The sequence below is a fragment of the Microtus ochrogaster genome, unplaced genomic scaffold (assembly GCF_000317375.1).
Source record: "Microtus ochrogaster isolate Prairie Vole_2 unplaced genomic scaffold, MicOch1.0 UNK7, whole genome shotgun sequence".
In the NCBI taxonomy this organism is placed as follows: Eukaryota; Metazoa; Chordata; class Mammalia; order Rodentia; family Cricetidae; genus Microtus; species Microtus ochrogaster.
This window is the reverse complement of record NW_004949105.1, coordinates 11,866,562-11,883,414: the sequence shown is the minus strand read 5'-3', so window position 1 is coordinate 11,883,414 and position 16,853 is coordinate 11,866,562. Positions and strand designations below refer to the sequence as shown.

Here is a 16,853-nt window from a genome sequence, read left to right as displayed (position 1 = left end):
TTTCTTTCTTTCTTTCTTTCTTTCTTTCTTTCTTTCTTTCTTCGCTTTCTCTCTCTCTCTCTCTCTCTCTCTCTCTCTCTCTCTCTTTCTCTCTCTCTCTCTCTCCCTCTCTTTCTTCTTTCTTTCGAGATTAGTTTTTCTATGCTATCCAAGTTAGGTTGTCCTCCAACTTTTGGCAATCCTTTTGCTTCAGCTTTCCTATTGCTAGATTACAAGCATATACCTAGATTTTATCTCTACTTTTAGCATCCATATTTGCTGTATATTTTAAATATAACTTTACATTGTATAAATACTTTAATATATAAAACAACTTATTATATAGTATATATGGTTTTAAGCCTCATTTTATCTTTAATGCTTTGTATGTATGTGAATACAGGTGCACATAGTGACCAGAGCCACTGGGTGCCCTTGAGGCCAGAGTTTCAGGTGGTTCTGAGCTTCCGAATAAGGATGCGAGGGTGCAAATTCAGGTCCTCTAGAAACGCTGTACATGCTTTTAAACACTGGACCTTTTTTTCTAGTCCCAATATATTTATAAAGTGGGGGATAGGTTCATTTACTTTAACATTCCATAAACTGCAGAGAAGGTCCATTTTATCTATTCTCAAATTACGTACTTAGTGAAAGCATACAGGAGAGATCAGGGATCAGAAAACATTAAAGCTATAGCATTTCTCATTAGGCATTTATTTTAAAATTAATTTTGTTCTGATTACATTTTGATTAAAAATATGAAAGGTAAAAATATTAATGTTTCTAATCTTCAATAAAGAAAACTAAAGTAAGCGTGGAGCCAAAAGTCTCCCAGTGAGAGAGTGGCAGGGGAAGACTGAAGCCTGAGTCTGTTTGACCATGCTTAATGTGTCTCACACTATTCAGGCTTGCTCACTTCTTTTTCAGATGCACACTAATGCCTGTTTCTACACCCAATTTCCTGCCTGTCTGTTGACCTAGGTAAACCATTTGGAAAAAAATGTTTTTAGAAAAATGATAAGCAATCTTTAGTGTCTATCACCTTTGGGTGCTGAGTCCTCTGATGCTGGTTAGAGGAATATATATATATATATATTGATATATATTGATATATATATACACACACATATATACACACACACATATATACACACACACACACACACATATATATATAGTGATATATATGTATATCACAACACGAAATTGATTATTTTCATGAAACTTTGCTTATTAAATCAGAGTACATCGCAAAGGGAAAATTTTACTTCACAGGTAGGGGACTAGTGGAGAAGAATGTCAGGGAGTTGAAAATGAAGGCAGCCAGTACTTTTTGGAGATTTGTATAATTTATGAACAAATGATGCTATTTAAATATTGTAAACAGTGATTGAAAATGAAGGATTTTGAATTTGGCATCAGTATTTCCAGCTTCTATGTTTGTGTACATCCTTCACTCAAATTCAAATGTTGCAATCCTATATCTAACCCTTGTTATCTAAGAATGTAATCTTACGTGAGAACAGGGTTATTGCAGATATAATTAGTTAAGATGAAATCATTAGGGTGGCCAGTAATTTAATGTGACTTGTTGCATATTTATAAAAGGGATACTAATTTGAGCTCAGTATCATGCACAGAAGAAATAAAATGTGATGAGGTACAAGAAAAGATAGACATTAAAAGTCAAAGTGAGAGCCTCCCAATAAATCTTTAACCACAGACTGCCAAAGAAGCCAGCTCTGAGCTGCCTTAAGTATGATTTCTGATCTGTGAAACTGTAAGAATGCGTCTTTTTTTTTTAGCCAAAATGATCCACTTAGGGGTAGTTTTTCTTATTTTTAATTAAAAGTTATTTTATTTGAATGGATGTTTTGTCTGCATATATGTTTATGCACCACATGTGTGCCTGGTGCTTGCAGAGGTCAGAAAATGGTATTGGATATCCTGGAACTGTAGTTACAGATGATTATGATGACTGTGAGCAGCCATGTAGGTACTGGAAAGCAAGCTTGGGTCTTCTGAAAAAGCAGCCTGTGTTCTTAATCATTGAGTCATCTCTCTATATCATATGGTTATTTCCTATTGCCACCCTAGAAAACTAGTGCAGTAGCTGTGATAAGCAAAAGTGCTCAGTCCCATTTATCTAAACCTCATACCTGTACCAGGGTTGACCAGCTATTCTAGCCAGGATAAACCCCAGGCTGTAGCCAGCTATAGGATATATCGTTCCTATAATCCATAGTTTGGGTTCAATGATCCAGGCACTTTGGTACAGTACTCCTCCAATTACAGCAATGAGAACAATGAGAATTGCACCTGCAATGGATCCAATCTGGAAGAAAAGATATATGTGAACATACTTGTGTCAAAGTGAGTCCAGAGATGTTTGTCAGATGTCAGAGATAAGCAGACTGTTTCCTTAGGAAAATGAATATGAGTTTTCTATGTCCCTTTACTTTTGTGGAAAGAGAAGAGCTTCTCCAGTATTCTAGAGACTAAGGGAACACCAGGACAATATAATCATGCTTAACTGGCCCAAGGAAGATTTCTGAGCTTGCAAAATAAAAAATTTGCTCAAGTCACATTTTATGCTTATTATAATCCTAAGTGTTTATAAAACTCAAATAAGGATAAACATAAGCCATGGTCATTATTTTTCCTTTTCAGAAAGGTTCAATTTTACTACATGTATGTCCATTTGTTCATATGTGCATATGAGTTCTAGTGCCCACAGAGTCCAGAAGGCATCCTTGGATCCTTGGATCTGGAGTTACAGGTAGTTTTGGACAGCTGTGAGCACTCTGCAAGAGCAGTACACATTCCTAATAACTGAGCCATTGCTCCAGACCTATTTTCTTCTTTGATTAAACTTAAAAACATTCGAAGATGACAATTTTGTGGGTTTTTTTCCTGTAAAACAAGAAATAACAACTACCTTATTCCCTTACATCCCACAGGCTAGTATCTACCAGTTCAGGGGTGCTGAGTTCTAGGTATGAGAAAAATATGTTCGGTATGAAAGATAAGTCCTAGGTATAAGAAAGATATGCTGTACCTTCTCAGAAAACTGCCTAGATATATTTTATAACATAAACTCAGCCTAAATAACAGCACAGTCATTGGAGAACACAGTAAAACCAATAGGGGACACTTGAATTGATGGCTTAAATACAGATGGAAGTTTGCTCCTCAGACAGGATAAAGAAGGACATTCTCTAAGGGATCTCATTAGGACTGTGGATGGCAAGTCTTCCCAATGGTATATGTAATGAGAATAACAGTTTAAGAAATGGAAAGACCATCTCATTCCAGTTCTGACTGCAGGGCACAGAGGTGTGCAGCCTGTCCCATGCATGGGGTACTTACTTTAAGTATGATCTTTGCTTTTTGGGGCCATTTGTGATTCACAAACATTCCAATGGAAACAGGGATAACAAGAGCAACGAGAGAAGTGCCTAACAACAATGAAAACAGCATTAATAAGAGAAAAAGAAAATTCAAGTAGCCTAGAAGAGGCTATTTGTCCTGTCTGTCTTCTTGAACACTGAAAACAGAATGTAGAATTATATCCACACAGATACTGCCCCCCCACAAATTCACACATCCACATATATATTTTTGTATTCCTGCTCTCTCTTTTTCCATTCCAATTTATCACAGCAGAGAAATGATGATATAAATAATTTATCTCAATCCAGAGATGACTATTTTAGAGTTCCTTATATTAACAACCTACTTTCATCCTATTTTCCAACATTTTTGCTTCCTTTATCTGTTAGATCTTTGTATTTTCAGAAAAAACACCTCCCCACAGTTTGTGAGTGTGTGTGTGTGTATTTGTGTATGTCTGTGTCTGCATATCGTGTAGTGTAGGTAGATATATTCTACACTAGCTTGTTAATTCATTGTGGTAGAAATAAATACTTATAAATTTTAAAGTTGAAAAAATATTATAAATTGCTTAATGTCCATTGGAATTTTGAAGGCTAACACACTTCACTTAAAATTCACTTCAGTTATTCAAATTTATGGCAGAGATGTGAGAGAATAAGATAAAAACCATGCCCTAAATTTCTGTGTGATAATATATATATATATATATATATGGCAACCTCTCATGTAATTATAATTCTTTATAGCACTGTGTTCACCCAACCAGATAAAAAAGCCATACTTCAATTTCACCATGGGAAATTTACTGCCATTCCTGTAACATACAATTTGTGCCTCTATATTATTTAACACTTGTTTGCCCAATAGTTCCTTTGTTTAACGAGCACTGTGGACTTCCAACTCCTCATGGACTGGTTCTTTTCCAAAATACTGTTGAAGAAGTATGAGAAAGTAAAACCAAATGTTGAAAATTTGAGAGTATATGTCTGTCTAGTGTTGGATAGATTGACTCAGGTCCCGTCAATAAACTACAGACTATGGGTATGCATATAAAACAAATCCAATAACAAATTCTTCAATGTATCAAAATTATTGTTGCTCCAAAATTACTCAGTAGAATTAAAATAATAACTAAGAGAGAGATGGGAGAAACGAAAGAAAAAAAGGAAAAGAAGGACAAGAAAATAGGAACTATTCAAGCTCAGGAAAAGGGTAGAGGAAAAGCTGTGGGAAAGACTGTTGGATTTATTGGTCATGTCTTCTAGAAAATCTAGGGAGTCTCTTTGGTTATTCCTACCATTTTAAAGAGATTTCCTTTCTTGGATCTCTAGGCCACACCATAAATTTTATTGTTTCCAGAGTTTGAAATAAAATTATCCGGATACAACTGGTTGGCTCCTTTGGCCTGGAGTCTTCCTGTCTTGGGGGAGCCTAATGTGACAGGGCAACATGTCCACGGCTTAGGACCATCCATGACAGAAGCATTTAATCTCTGTGCCAGGTAAAGCCAGAGAAGGTTCTCAGCTACTCCAGGGACCATTCTGGTTCTTCTTCACACCTACCAGTGTGGTTGGTCCCTGCCCATGGAGGGAAGGGGCTTTATGCTTACTGTCCAGGGGCTGGGAAACTGGCTCTCTCCTCTCCAGGCTTCCCCATTACTGATTTATTGTCCATGCTATCTGTGTAAGATGCCTGTTTGTACAGACCCCAAAGGAGATGTTTACACATATCAAAATCATCACATGCTATTTATTTAAGGCTATGCAATGGGAATAGAAAAAAAATGAAAAGATGAAAAGGTGGACTGAAATTTGTAGCTTCCTTATGTTTTCCTACAAAACAACTGGGTGCAATGATGCCTACCTCAGTGCGCACAAGGATGTTGTCATCAGGTACTCATTTATGTTGCTATAGCTACCTGACATGGTTCAGCTCTAGGGACTCAACTTTAGAGGGGCCTCTTTTCAATCACATGGCAGCATCTTCAGGGCTCAGCAGCATTTTTTGAGTGGGAGAGGCATACTGAGCCATGAGGAAGGTGTCACAAGCACAGTGCCTGCAGAGTAGGCTGGAAAGCCTGCCAGTAGCTATTCCCAGGTATGCAGTAATCTCGGGCAAATTAAATAATTACTCCAAGCCTCAACAACCTCATTTATAAGTGATGAAAATATCTCATGAGGCTGTCAGCTCAAGCTTTTTCACTCATTAAGACTAGAAAACAAATAGGAAAAAGATCAGTTTGGAGAACGGCCTAGGCAGACATTGTGAGCAAATAATTTTTATGTTCAAACTTTTTTTTTTACTTTTTTTTCTTTTTTTTTTTGTAATCTTCTGGCCTTCTATATGTTCTTTCGTTTGACATATTATGAGAAAATTCTTCCATGGACATGCTAATCCATTTCTCATTTTATCCTCTTTTCATAATTTATCTTTCTTACTGGGTACCATGACAACTTCTTTAATCACAGAATTTGAGAGGAAGAGGCAAGAAGATCTCTATGAGTTTAAGGCCAACCTGGTCTATATATCAAGTTTTGGGACAGCAAGAACTACATTATGATACCTTGCTATAAAACAAAGCAAAACCCAACTCAAAATATATTTGACTTAAATTATATGGTATAAGTCATCCACTTAGTAGTTCAGATTTGTTAATACTCCCACAGGATGTTTTCCAGAAGGGACCGAATATCAAAAGATGATTATTTTAAGGCTTCAATGATTTGCTTTAGTACCAAATAATATCCAATCAAAATTGTTTAGTTAGTCAACACTACCACACTGTTCAGTGTTCAAACAGATGACAATATTCAAATCTAGGGAAAGTTTCACTGAGGGGAGAGTTTGAGATGCAAGCAGGGACATACATACTTGGATTCGTATGTCAGTCTAAACCCTGATGGAAGAATATTCTACGGATATTTGGGAGTTACTCAGAGGTAAATAGAGGTATCTTTTAGATTCAAAATTCCATGAGGCATGATTAATAAAAACTCACAGAGATAAATTGGGGTTCAACCTGAAGATCTTAAAATCAAAGCATCCAGCCATTGGCTCTTACTTGACCTCAGTACAAATCTGGTGATGGATGGAGGTAGAGACAGAGACCCACACTGGAACACTGAACTGAGCTCCCAAAGTCCCAATGAGGAACAGAAGGAGGGAGAAGATGAGCAAGGAAGTCAGGACCAAGAGGGGTGCACCCACCCACGGAGACAGTGGGGCTGATCTATTGGGAGCTCACCAATGCCAGCTGGATTGTGATTGGAAAAGCAGGGGATAAACCCGGACTCTCTGAATATGGTGGACAATGAGGGTTGCTGAGAAGCCAAGGACAATGGCACTGGGTTTTGATCCTACTTCTTGTTCTGGCTTTGTGGGGGCCTAGCCAGTTTGGATGTTTACCTTCCTAGACCAGGATGGAGGGGGGAGGACTTTGGACTTTCTACAGGGCAAGGAACCCTGACTGCTCTTCAGACTTAAGAGGGAGGGGGAGAGGAGTGGGGGGAGGGCGGGAGGAATGGGAGGCTGGGAGGAGGAGGAAATTTTTTTTTCTCAATTAAAAAAAAATTCAAAGAAAACACACACACAAAAAAAAAATGCTGATCCTACCTCCAGAATGAGACTGAGACTGAAAACTGTCTCCTCCCATCTGATAACCCTATCTAGTTCTGGAATTAAAGGCAACACCATTGGGATTAAAGGAATGTGCCGCTCGGCTTCTCTGGCAAACTAGTGTGGCTGCTGGGATTAAAGTTGTGTGTTACCACTTCCCGGTCAGTAAGGCTGACCAGTGAGGCTGTTTTACTCTCTGATCCTCAGGTATGTTTTATTTATTAAAACACAAATGAAATGCCACTCCAATTCATCACTGAAATCATGAGTAACTCATCATTTTAATGCGGGGGCGAGAAAAACTACATTACAGATTGTCTCTCAGTCAGGGCTCATAATATTTGTTCTAACTCAGTTGTTTACAGGTTGAATCACATTTGATCATGAAAATAATCTTTCCTTAAAGTGGAAGTGACTTTTAGTCTAGTTTCTCACCTCACAAGAATTCCTTTTTAAAATATCGTGGGGGAGTTTCTGCTTGACCTTGAATGTGTATTTCTGTTAAGAGTAAACCCAAACCTTTCTGAGAGAGATTAGGAAAGAATTCTTTGCAAAGTTATCTTAAGAAAATCACAATCCCAGAGAACCTAGACAACAATGAGGACCCTAAGAGAGATCTACGTAGATTTAATCTACATGGTTAGTAGAAAAAGACAAGATCTCCCGAGTAAATTGGGAGCATGGGGACCTTGGGAGAGTGTTGAAGGAGAGGGGAGAGGCAGGGAGGGGAGCAGAGAAAAATGAATATCTCAAAAAAATCAATAAAAAAGACTGTCAAAGGCAGCACAAGAATGTTGGGAGCAGTGAGACCCCAGATCCTGAATTTCTTGTAATCCCCTGATCTGAGTGCCTACAGCTGCTCTGAGCACAAGACCTTCAGGAGTTCCTGATGGCAGGAGAGTGGTTTCTGGTGGGTTTGCCTGGGGTGTGGCTATCTCTATATAATCTGCCCCTGAACACAATAAAGGGGGCATTCTTGGGGAATTCAAGGATGACCGGTGTGGCTGTCTCTTTGTCTGTGTATTTTAACCTCCAGCCCCCTTGCCCGAAGCTTGCAAACTGGGTGCCAGCGCACCGAGCGCAGACACGGGGGTGGGGTGTGCGGCTCAAGAAAACTCACAGAAACAAACTAACCTGGTTTATAAGAACTCACAGAATCTGAACCAACAACCAGAGAGGCTGCATGGGACTCACTTAGTTCTTCAATATATATGTGACAGTCCTGTAGCTTGGTCTATTTGTGGGACTCCTAACAACGAGAGCAGGGGCTGTCGCAGATGCTTAGGCTCGCTCTTGGGAACCTGTTCTTCATACTGGATTGCTTTGTCCAGTCTAAATACAAGGGGAGGTGCTTAGTCTTATGGCAGCTTGATATGTCATGCTTATTTGATACCCATGGGCAGCCTGCCCCTTTCTGAACAGAAACAGAGGAGGAGTGGATTTCAGGGGAGCAGAGGGAGGTGGAGGAGAGAATGGGAGGTATGAGGGAGTCCTGTAGCTAGGATATAAAATTAATAAATAAATTAAAACAGAGAGAGGGGCTGTCATGCAGTATACCTGCTGACCAGGGTTGTGCACTGTATTCTCCACAGCTCATTTTTTGTCAAGGCAGTTCTGAGAGACAGCCTGCTTCGCACATGTGGTAGCTCTCTCAGTCTGGACCTGATCCCACTTCATGCCATACCAGATGCTTTATTTTCTACCATTTCTTTTCTCCCCAAAACAGAAAAGTTTCTTCAAGATGGGAGACATTTAGAAGTTAAAATGAAAAAGGACAGAATAGTGACTAGCTAATTTGACTTCTAGGACATGAAAATATGGAGCATACCATTAAATTGACATTTATATCAATTTTTATATTTTTATCATTTATATCTTACAGTTGAGGATAGAGAATAATATATTTCACTCAGAAGTGCCCCATCTGTAACCCATGACTACCAACTACCATGAAAACATGCTATTTGTTTGTTTTTACTTGTGTGTGTGTTCTTCAATTTGAATATTTGGTGCAAACACCCATTACCATAAATCCACCACTGGAAAAATGGTGGCTCCCTTTTGCCAGCAGCCTAATTATCCTCAGGGGGAGACTCTTAGGTTAAGACTGCATTCCTAAAACTGTTCCCCCCCATGTTATTATGAACTGAGGCAAATTTAGTTTCTCTTCTTGGTCATGTTTTGGAATTTGCATTCTTTTAATATTTCTGCAAACTCAGAGTGAATTCATAATGAAATTATACATGGGAAAAAAGATTTGCCCCTAGGTCAAAGGGAAATGATGTGTGTGAGCTTGGAACTTGGCCTTAGATCCTAATGGGGACTAAGCAGAGATCTTGAGGATAATATGAAACATACCACAGAGAAATTACTTACCGATGCTATCATAGGGAATCACAATTGTCCCCGAGTCGACCCATGTCTTGGTATAGAGGAAGAGGCAAAGGGGCATCATTCCAAGGGCCAGCAGTGTGGAGCAAGTGGTCATGCTAACACTGGAATGAAACAAACAGCTTGAGGTGACTACCTGTGTTTTCTACAGGAGGTGTGCTTTCATTTTCAATTTTGGTGAAACTCAACCAGTACATCATTCTGTATGGAGATAGAAATACATAGTGGTCATGTTTATAAAGTGCCTGGCTTTGGTCAGAGTCACCTGTATTTGGTGCCTTCTCACATAGTCTGATTATCCTTCCCTCAGAATCTGTTTTCACAGATCATAGAGGGCAGTCAATGATACATAAAAATAATTTTTGAAGTTGGTACCAAGTGTCTGAGCTTGTAACCTGTTGTATATGATTTTTTTTCCCACTAAGCACAGCCTACCAAACCAGACTCTCTGGGAATAGAAATTACCTTGATGTAGTAGCCATGACAATGAAATAAGTCAAACAGTATGATGCTAAGTAGTCTTGATAATGGTAATGGAAGTAGTGACATTTTCCTGTAGTAGGGGTGTTGGAAGGGTCACAGGACCCTACCCAGAATTACAGTCTGAAACCCATTCCCTTTTGCCCCATCCCATATCCTAGTAATATTGGGAGCTTCTACAGCATGCATGAAATGGAAGGTTGATGCAGGGGTAGATTCTGAGTATGATGGGCTGGACTTTGTGATAATGCATCTGTTCGGGGGGTTATTGACACTTCTAGGAGTAACCTCTTCTCTGTGCTTTCTAAGTAAGTTCGATAAACTCATTGGTTCAACAAGTGGGACTTGGGTGAAATCCTTACTTTGGTCTCTTATCAAGGCGAATAGATGTTTGCTCACAACTTCCCTAGGAAAGTTAATGTAACATCACTGTTTGAGTCGACAATAAGACATCAGCTAATACTTTGTTCATTATGGGTGCCTGACTGAGTAGGAAGATTTTGTTTTGTGATCTGGAGGAATTTATTAAATTAAATGATGCTCTTCTCAGTACTGTACCAGAGTATGGATGAGAGACTTGAGTAGGGGTCTTCTTGGTCCTCCTCAAAATGTCCTGGACACAGGGTTACAGTCTCTGCTTGTAGAACAGAGGGACTTAATACTTGAGCTGCAAAGGCACATACTGAGTTGGAAGAATGTGATGTCGCTTACTGTGTGGATCTTGGTAATGCATTAATTGGGCTTCTCTTTGTCACTGTTACCTCACTATGAATAATTAACAGTCAGTGGAGTTTGGTTTCTGGAACAATACCAAAAGGAAAGTCAGTTGTATTTATAGTAAATGCCCCCCTCCAAACAAGTTGTAAAGAAAGTAAGCATATGAAGAGAAATGATTTTCTCTCGAAGCTCTATAATAAATTTGCATAATTTGGGCAAAATAATGGGTAGTAACAAAGTCATTTAGCAATCTTATAAAAAAGTGATTAAAATGTTTGTGTCAATAGAGGCTTTCCAAAGGCAAGGAGAAATGATAGACCAGGTAGCATATGTTTTCACCCACATATAGAACCACCCTGTCCAACCACCCCTGTCCAACCACCATCTGTCTGTCTGTGTCTCAATGTCTCTGACTCTATTATCTATCTATCTATCTATCTATCTATCTATCTATCTATCTATCTATCTATCTATCTATCTATCTATCATTTATCTATCTACCTATCTATCTATCTATATCCATTTGTGGAGAAACATTCACAAGATTGGACCTATTAACTTTCTATCATGGCTGGGACATGTGTGCTCACAGAGCTGTGCGCCTCCCCAAGGATTTATACAGTCAATGGTTGTTTGAGAATGAGAGATATTTTCTTTAGTAGGGTAGCTGACTATGAGTTGTCTATGTTCCTGTAAAAGCAACCCGAATTAAACTCATTGTTTCCTTAAACTAGATTTTCATGTAATAATCCCTTTGCTTCTATTGTTGGTGTTTTATCTATGATTAGTAGCTGTTTATTCACATCTCCTCAGAAAAATGCCACACAATGGTATATAATGACCTGAAGGCAGAGGAGGACTAAGGCAAAAGTGTGGGGAGGGCATTGGGAACAGCCAATCTTAGTGAAGGACAATGGCAATCTATGAACTGAGACATCATAATGAAATATGTTGTTTTACACACTAACTAAAATGAAATAAAGAATTTTTCATAAATTTAATTGTAGTCATAGAAAACTAAGGTAGTCAAAAAAACCATCAACAACTGAAAAGCAACAAATATACAAAAACATTCATTTACTAGCAATGCTTTATCATTTTTGTAACTAAAACACTGGAATATTCAAATCTGTTCCTCTTTCCTTTTTTCACCATTCTGGCATTCTTTTTCTTAACTTGCTCCCCAATAAAAACCCTTTGTTACTGGCTGGCCATATAGTATATCCTCACAGTGGGAAAGCAATTCAGGGGAACAGGATTCTTATCAGCTCATGGTGAAGAGGAAGAGCCATTTGTTTTTAAACTTCATGGGAGAGAAAAAGATAGAAGTTGGAAAATGAAGGGTTTAGGTGTAGTGGGAAACGTGACAGTAAGATGTTGAGGAATCTTGATGAGTCTAGACTTTGATGTTATCTGAGCTAATAACAAGAACAAAAATACTGTTGAAATGGTTCACAATAAAGAGAATAATAACTTCACAAAACAAAAATGAATTTTATGGAAAAAAATTTAATTTTTATAAAAGGCATACATGTTGAAATATAAAAACTTATGAAAGAGCACATTGGAACTATAAAAACTCTAATGAATTAGAAAATTAAAGATACAATTTGGTTTTAATTCTTATGTCAGTCTATTAATTGCTAGGGAAAACATTTACAAATATGGGGAAATAAACTCATAACTAAAGAGTTGGTATGTGTTGAGGAATTGAGTGGAATCAAGGATAAATAAATACAAAAGTCTACAATCACATCAAAAGTGAAACTCTACCTTTGAAATATCAACAAATATATGTCTGATTCTGTAGACTGTGCAGGTGGTAGGTATGATGTAATCAAAAGTCAAGTGCTAAGAAGAGACCATCAGATATTTTCCATCTAAATCCCAAACCTGACACTTATATTCACCAACTTGATGACCTTGGCAAAGATTATAAACCTTAATTTTTCTCATCTGTCAATGCAGAAGACCCTAGGATTCTTAGGAGAGTTAAAATACACCAATGTTTTTTCAGAATTTAGCTTTACATTTGGTCCCTCAAAGTGTCTGATAAACACTAGCATCTAATCAACACTAGCTAGTAAAATAAAATCAATATTTCATGGAAGCAACAGAGTTTGCTTAATGTGAGTAAAGATAAAAGAAAGAGTCCAGTGGGATTGGATTGGTTCTCCAACAAGAGAGAAGAGATGAGTGTATGTGTATTTGAAAGAGGAGGCATTGATCTGACAGGTCAGAGGGTTATGGATCTTGAAAATATCAATGAACAGCTAAGTGGAATATGAAATATACAATGATTAGCCAAAGACAAAGGTCATGGTTGGAAAAAACACTAAACAAAAACCTAGAAATTAATGAGTATATAAGACAATAAGAGTTGGGGAAACTGAGGAAAAGATGAATGAGAGTAAGACATGAATAAGAGAGAATGAAATGGAACTAAAGGAAAGCTTTTGCATGGTGTGGCTGAGCCTATCGCTAAGGAGACATCATATATCCACCTTTGTGTGGGGACAGACCAGAGAGACAGAGGAGAAAGCAAATCTCAGTGTCCCTGAGCCATAAACCTTTGTTGCCACCAGATTCACTTGTCTGCCTCCCTTAATTTTTCCCTGATATACTTTATGCACATTATGCCCATGACACAGATTAACTGAGAATTTCTGTGTACTGATCAAATAACAATGTCCCAGGTTTCAGGTTATCAGAGAAATAGCTGAAATACTAATTGCTGCTAAAAAAGGACAACTGTTTCTATTTATTCACACATTTAAGTAATTAGAGATTGCGAAATTCTGAGAATAGATAATGGGGGACAGATAAATAGTTTCTTCTTTCAGGGACCACATCCAAGAAAGGCAAAGCAAAATGACAATGTTTTTGGAGCTATTTTGCATGGTTAACTCTAGTAATAAAGGTAGCTGTTTTAAAATTATCATTTCTGACATTGCTAGAATTCAAGTGAAGATGAAGCATGCAATGCCCTAAGAATACAGACTTAGAAATCTAAGTGGAATATATATATAAGTCATTTTGAAACTTAGATTTCCAACACTCACTCCAGAAGAATTAAGCTATTACTTAGTAGCTGAAACTTCACTTTCTTTTTTAAAAAAAATCTTTAAACATTGTTTCCCAAACATAAAATGTGTAATGAATTCACCTTTTTTAAAAAGAAAGCTCTCTCTATTTATTTCTTTATTCATTCGTTCATTCACTTAATGTTTTGTTCATTTTTATTTATTTATGTGTTTGTGCCTGTACCATGTGTGAGTTTGTATATAAGGGTACTCACAAAGGCCAAAAAAAAAGTAATACTCTCCCCTGGAGTTAGAGTTACATTTTAATCCACCTGATATGGGTTATGGGAATGAAACTTAGGTCATCTGCAAGAGCTGCAAGTACTCTTAGTCCCTCAGACATTTCTCCAATCCCTAATGTCATCTTGCATTGAGGTATGACCACTTCTTTATGACAGAGGTATAGCACACATTTTTCATTGTGTGGTAGAACATGGTAATGTCTTCTGTGCTATACTACTAAGTAATTTGTACTCAGCATAAGTGATGTAAGGGAATTGATATGGTACCATATACAACTGATCTTATGTTCAGCAGTAATGTGACATTATTATGTTCATGTACAGGTTGTAGTGGCTGTATTGTTTGAAACTTATAAATATCAAGAAGCCATTTGGTGTAGGTCAAATCCTCAGGGTCACTCCTCACAGTCTGGTTATTATGACTTCCTGGAATTTTCACTGTGTGTGTGTGTGTGTGTGTGTGTGTGTGTGCGCGCGCGCACGCGCGCGCGCAGGTCAATGGAGTGGAAACCTAAAAAGTCCTTACTATATTGTGGTTCACAGATTAACTGTGTCAACAGAGTTTATGATTCTGTGTTATTCACAGGGCTTTTCTTTAAGAAAAGGAATATTTGTTGCTAGGCAGCAATTCCATATACCTATGCTAAAGTAATAATGTATATTCTTTGTTTTCTAAGGCATCAGAAACTAGCGCCAATTGGGAGTTGATGGCTCGTTCCCTGATGCTCACCAGGCAGCCAGGAACTAACAGAGCTGAGAGCAGGTTGTCCAATATTTAATAAGCACATGATTCTTGAACAGCTCAATGTTTAACTGAAATGCAAGTCTTCATCAGGAGATGAGGAAAGTGACACTTGGCTGTCTGATTTTCAGAATTAAAAACTCCTGCTTTAGTGCTATTGATGCTTCATCTTCCTCCCTCCTTCCCAGTGCTAGTTCAAACTGATACAGGTTGGACTGGACAAACAGTACAGTTAGATTTCTTTGTTGAAAAGCAGAGAAATTGTTTTTTCTTCATTTTATAGAGAAATAAGCATAATTAAGAATTACTGATGAAGAATTCTTTTCCTTTTAGTGCCCGTCGAGATAAAATGAATTTATGTATTCTTCATTTAGTAACCAAGAAGTATTTTCTCCAAAGAACAGACAGTTTGGTGGAGCTCATGTTGGTCAGAGAGTTTGAGCTTATATTTGCACTCAAATTTCCTTGTTATAAAAAAGAAAGTTACTCCTTATTCCATTACAACAACACTTTCTCAGGTTTTTTTTACAGTTGTAGATTGGAAAAGAATTATTTAATTAAACAAAAATAAACTTGGAGTCTATTCCCAGAGATAATAAAACTTATGTTTAAGTGAGTTAGAATTCAACATGCAAGCATAGTAATCCAGACTAAGAAAGAGAGATACCAAGGCTTTCCCTCAGATGCATATCTAGATTTAAATGTACACATTCACACATAGTCATATAGACATAGGACATGGTAGAGAGTGAACTATCAGGCTAGAGCCGGGAGTCGAAAGCAAGGAAAGAACAGAGAAGGCAATGGAAGGTCTGTGACAGGAAAGTGGGAAGTGGTCTAACAGGAGTGAGAGAGAGGAACTAGGATGGTAATGAGGGGTGGTTAAGAGCAAGCAAAGCACAATGATATATGTGTATACAAATGTCACACAGAAACCTATCTTTGTGTGCTAACTAAAACTATTAAGGCTACAAAATGAAAATCTAAATCACTGTTTTGTTTCAAGATGATAACTACAAACACGCACAGGTACAAAAGGAAAGTTCCCAGTTCTCACAGCAAAGCAGATATCCCAGAAGATGCACTTATTCTTACCATTTAATTCCTCAGTCAGACATCTAGTCAGTACAGCGGATCAAACAGATATTGGAAATTATAAAGGTTTCCAAACTTAACCCCAGAAGACTGCAGGAGTTGCAGATGCCTCTGTCTTACCTGAGGTCCATGTCACCATCTACCCAATAGGCCAAGATATTGGAGGCAGTCCCTCCAGGACAGCAACCCATGATTAGTACCACCACAGCTTGTACCGGGAGGATGCCAAAGGCCATGGAGAGGATGAAGCCTGTGAGAGGCATGATTCCAAACTGACAGAGGAAGCCCACGAAGATGCCCCATGGCCGTCTTATATGTCCCAGGAACTTGTGGATTTCCACATTGCATCCCATGGAAAACATCACCAAGGCCAGGAGGATGGTGAGCACAGAGCTCATGGCCACACTGAGAATGGCATTGAAGTTGCTCTCCGGTGCTAAGCAGGAATCGCCATCGCAGACAGTTGCATTGGGATGACAGACAGAGGAATTATCCATCTTTGACTGTGTTGTTCAAATGGCCAAGTCCACAGAAGCACCTGTTCCCTGGTTCTGTAACTACTGCCACCTGAGTAACCCTTATTTAACACGTCAAACTTTTAAACCCTTTCTAAACATGTGGTACTTAGCGTCTCTTTCTAAAGACACGTTAGAGAAGCAATAAAAAACAATAAATGCTAGTAAGCCAGTTTCGAGAGGCTGAATTCCAACATAGCACAACTAATGAATCATAAAAGTCCAGAAAAACTACTGGCCAAGACAGAAAGTTATAATTAATCATTTATTGGCAGGATAATGAACTGGGACACATAAAATAGCCATGTTAATGTTTAATGCCAGGAAGGTTTGGTGAATAGTTAGTTAAAATTCAAGTAAACTCTGAATTGTCGAGCATTCTAAGGGTTGAGGTATAGGAAAGCATGTTATTCCCTCCTCTCACTTTAAGTAGGGAGGATTGGGTCTTTGAAAATTACATTAAAACAAAAACCAATAGCCCTGTGCCAAGCTACTTTACAAATTGACAACAGACTGAAGGAGGTTTCCAGCTTTCTTACAATAGCTCACATTCTTTCTTGTATGTATTACTACAGTGTCCATAAGACATATTATGTTA

General features: G+C 38.1%; 1 protein-coding gene across 1 annotated transcript in view; it reads right to left on the bottom strand.

The window, feature by feature from the left end:
- The window catches only part of Slc10a2 (solute carrier family 10 member 2), an 18,651-nt gene extending 2,414 nt beyond the window's left edge, over positions 1-16,237 (bottom strand). The window contains exons 1-4 of the mRNA XM_005366312.2: positions 15,861-16,237; positions 9,367-9,485; positions 3,349-3,437; positions 2,139-2,314 (exon numbers count right to left, since the gene is read on the bottom strand). Coding sequence (XP_005366369.1) covers positions 2,139-2,314; positions 3,349-3,437; positions 9,367-9,485; positions 15,861-16,237 — 761 coding nt within the window. The remainder of the gene's footprint in view (positions 1-2,138; positions 2,315-3,348; positions 3,438-9,366; positions 9,486-15,860) is intronic.
- Between the last annotated feature and the right edge of the window lie 616 nt (positions 16,238-16,853).